General features: G+C 44.8%; 1 protein-coding gene across 1 annotated transcript; it reads left to right on the forward strand.

Moving 5' to 3' along the window:
• Positions 1-1,902: 1,902 nt before the first annotated feature.
• On the forward strand, positions 1,903-2,319 carry LOC130736572 (uncharacterized). Its single transcript, XM_057588387.1, has one exon. The coding sequence runs from the start codon at positions 1,903-1,905 to the stop codon at positions 2,317-2,319; it is 417 nt and encodes a 138-aa protein (XP_057444370.1).
• Positions 2,320-2,532: the final 213 nt, after the last annotated feature.

The following is a 2,532-nucleotide window of genomic DNA, read 5'->3' on the forward strand; positions in this document are numbered from 1 at the left end:
CAAAATGGGGTTCCCTCCTCATTGGGTTTCTCTCATTATGGGATGTGTGCGCACAGTCTCTTTCTCAATTATGCTTAATGGGAGACCTACATCTTCTTTTTCCCCTCAGCGTGGCCTTCGTCAGGGTGATCCTTTGTCCCCGTATTTGTTCATTCTATGTGCTGAGGTCCTTTCAGCAATGTTATCTAAGGCAACGATGGAGTCAAGACTGCATGGGTTGAGGGTAGCTCATTGTGCTCCGGTAATATCCCACCTATTTTTTGCGAATGATAGTGTTATATTTGCTCATGCTTCGGAGGAAGAAGCCGATGTTATCCTATCTATTCTGGGCTTCTATGAGGGTTCTTCAGGTCAGAAGATCAACCTAGATAAATCTCAGCTTTCCTTTAGCCGTAACGTGCCTACTACCAGAATTAATCAGCTTTCAGGGCATTTGAGGGTGAAGGCAGTGGAACGCTTTGATAGATATTTGGGTCTTCCTACCATTGTTGGTCATTCGAAAACTCAGGTTTTTGCATTTGTCAAGGAAAGAGTGTGGAAGAAGTTGAAGGGTTGGAAGGAGCGTGCTTTGTCGCGAGCGGGTATAGAGGTGCTTGTGAAATCGGTTGTGCAAGCAATCCCGACCTACGTTATGAGTTGTTTTGCCCTTCCACGTCGTTCTGTGAGGAGATTGAGGTAATGATTAATCGCTTTTTTTGGGTAGGAGATGTGACGAAACGAGGCCTCGATTGGGTTCGGTCGGGGAAGCTTGCTAAATCTAAGATTGACGGTGGTCTTGGCTTTCGGTCTTTCAAATCCTTCAATACGGCTATGTTGGCAAAACAGTGGTGGCGTTTGATGAGGAATGAGGAGTCTTTGTTGGCAAAGGTGTATCAGGCTTGTTATCAGAAGCGCATGCCCATCTCTTGTGCTAAATTGGGATCGAGACCAAGCTATACCTGGACCAGTATTTTGGAGCTCGTTGGGTGCTTGAGAAGGGGGGTATTTGACGTGTGGGCTCTGGCCAACATATTCGTATATGGGATGACTCTTGGGTCCCTTCTGTTGGTGGCTTTTAATTGTTTTCTGGCATGGCTCATCAACATCAAGTAGCTATGGTTGCGGATTTGATTGATCATGAACGTAGGACATGGAACACACATTTGGTGACCACTATTTTCTCACCGTATGAAGCAGCTCAAATTCTACAGATTCCTCTATCACGCACGGTTCTGATTGATGATTATGTTTGGGCTGGTACTGAAGATGGGTGCTTTTCTACAAAGTATGGTTACGCTTTTATTATGCAAAGTGCTGCTGCCCTTTCACCTACTTCCTCTACTATTGGTATACCTGGTGAATTCTGGAGTCTTTTGTGGTCTTCGAAGTCTATACCACGGTGCAAGGATTTGGTCGGGCGTGCTTGCTCAGAGGTGCTGCCCGCGAGGGAAGCTCTTGCCCGCCGGGGAATGGTGATTGACGCAGCCTGCCCCTTCTGTGACTTGCATGAAGAGTCCATTTCTCATGCGCTGATGGATTGTCCAGAGGTTTGATGTATTTGGTTTGGCTCCTCGCTTTCTGTTATGCCTCCTGCTCCATCTTTGGGTTCAGGCACGTTGCTGCAATGGCTATACTAGTTTTTTAAGCTGAAAGATGAAGCTGTTACGGAACATGTGATTCCACTCTTGTGGGCAATTTGGACTCGCCGGAACAAGTGGATTTTTGAGAGCATCAAGCTGTCGCCGGAGCAGACTTCAGGCTTGCCAATTCGGTGCGAGTGGTGTCGGATGTAGATTATGATGGCCCAGCTGCAGCGGTTCGTGGTGGAGACTCGACCTCGCACGTGCTGGTTGGCGCGCTCCACCATTGGGGGTGGTGAAGGTGAATACGGATGTTGCCACCGCTACTAGTGGTACGTGTGGAATGGGTATGGTGGCGCGAGATTCTGGTGGAGCTGTTCTTGTTTCTGCAGCATGTCGTGAGTTCCATACGACGGATGTCAAGGTAGCTGAAGCCATGGCTATTAGATGGGCTATGCATATAGCTCTTGATTTGGGATTCAAGGAGGTTACTTTTGAGACGGATAATTTGTCTATTGTCAAAGCTTGGTCTAGTTTTTCTTCTCAATTGTCGTACTTAACTTCTATTGTGTCAGATTGTGTTGTTTTATCGTCTAGTTTTAATTCCTGTAGTTTGATTCATGTTCGTCGCAGTGGTAATATGGCTGCTGACTTTATGGCAAAGTTTGCCTTATCTGGTCAATGTTTTGTCTGGATATCGGATGCTCCTCCGGGTATCGAAGGGATCCTATCCAATGATGTTATTTCCACTTCTTTTTGATTAATGAAATTTGGTTTATGTCAAAAAAAAATACCTAGAAGGTCGCGGTTGATGACTGTTAAAGAAATATTTAATAGCGGTTAGAGACAGCTAGTATACTAGTAAAAAAAGAAAATTCATTTTTTTTTTGAATATGGATACATTTTTATAAGCAGAATATGAATCAACAATAATCATAAAACTAAACTTAAATCTAACTACCTAGATTGTTGA

The sequence above is a fragment of the Lotus japonicus genome, chromosome 2 (genome assembly GCF_012489685.1).
Source record: "Lotus japonicus ecotype B-129 chromosome 2, LjGifu_v1.2".
NCBI classification, from domain to species: domain Eukaryota; kingdom Viridiplantae; phylum Streptophyta; class Magnoliopsida; order Fabales; family Fabaceae; genus Lotus; species Lotus japonicus.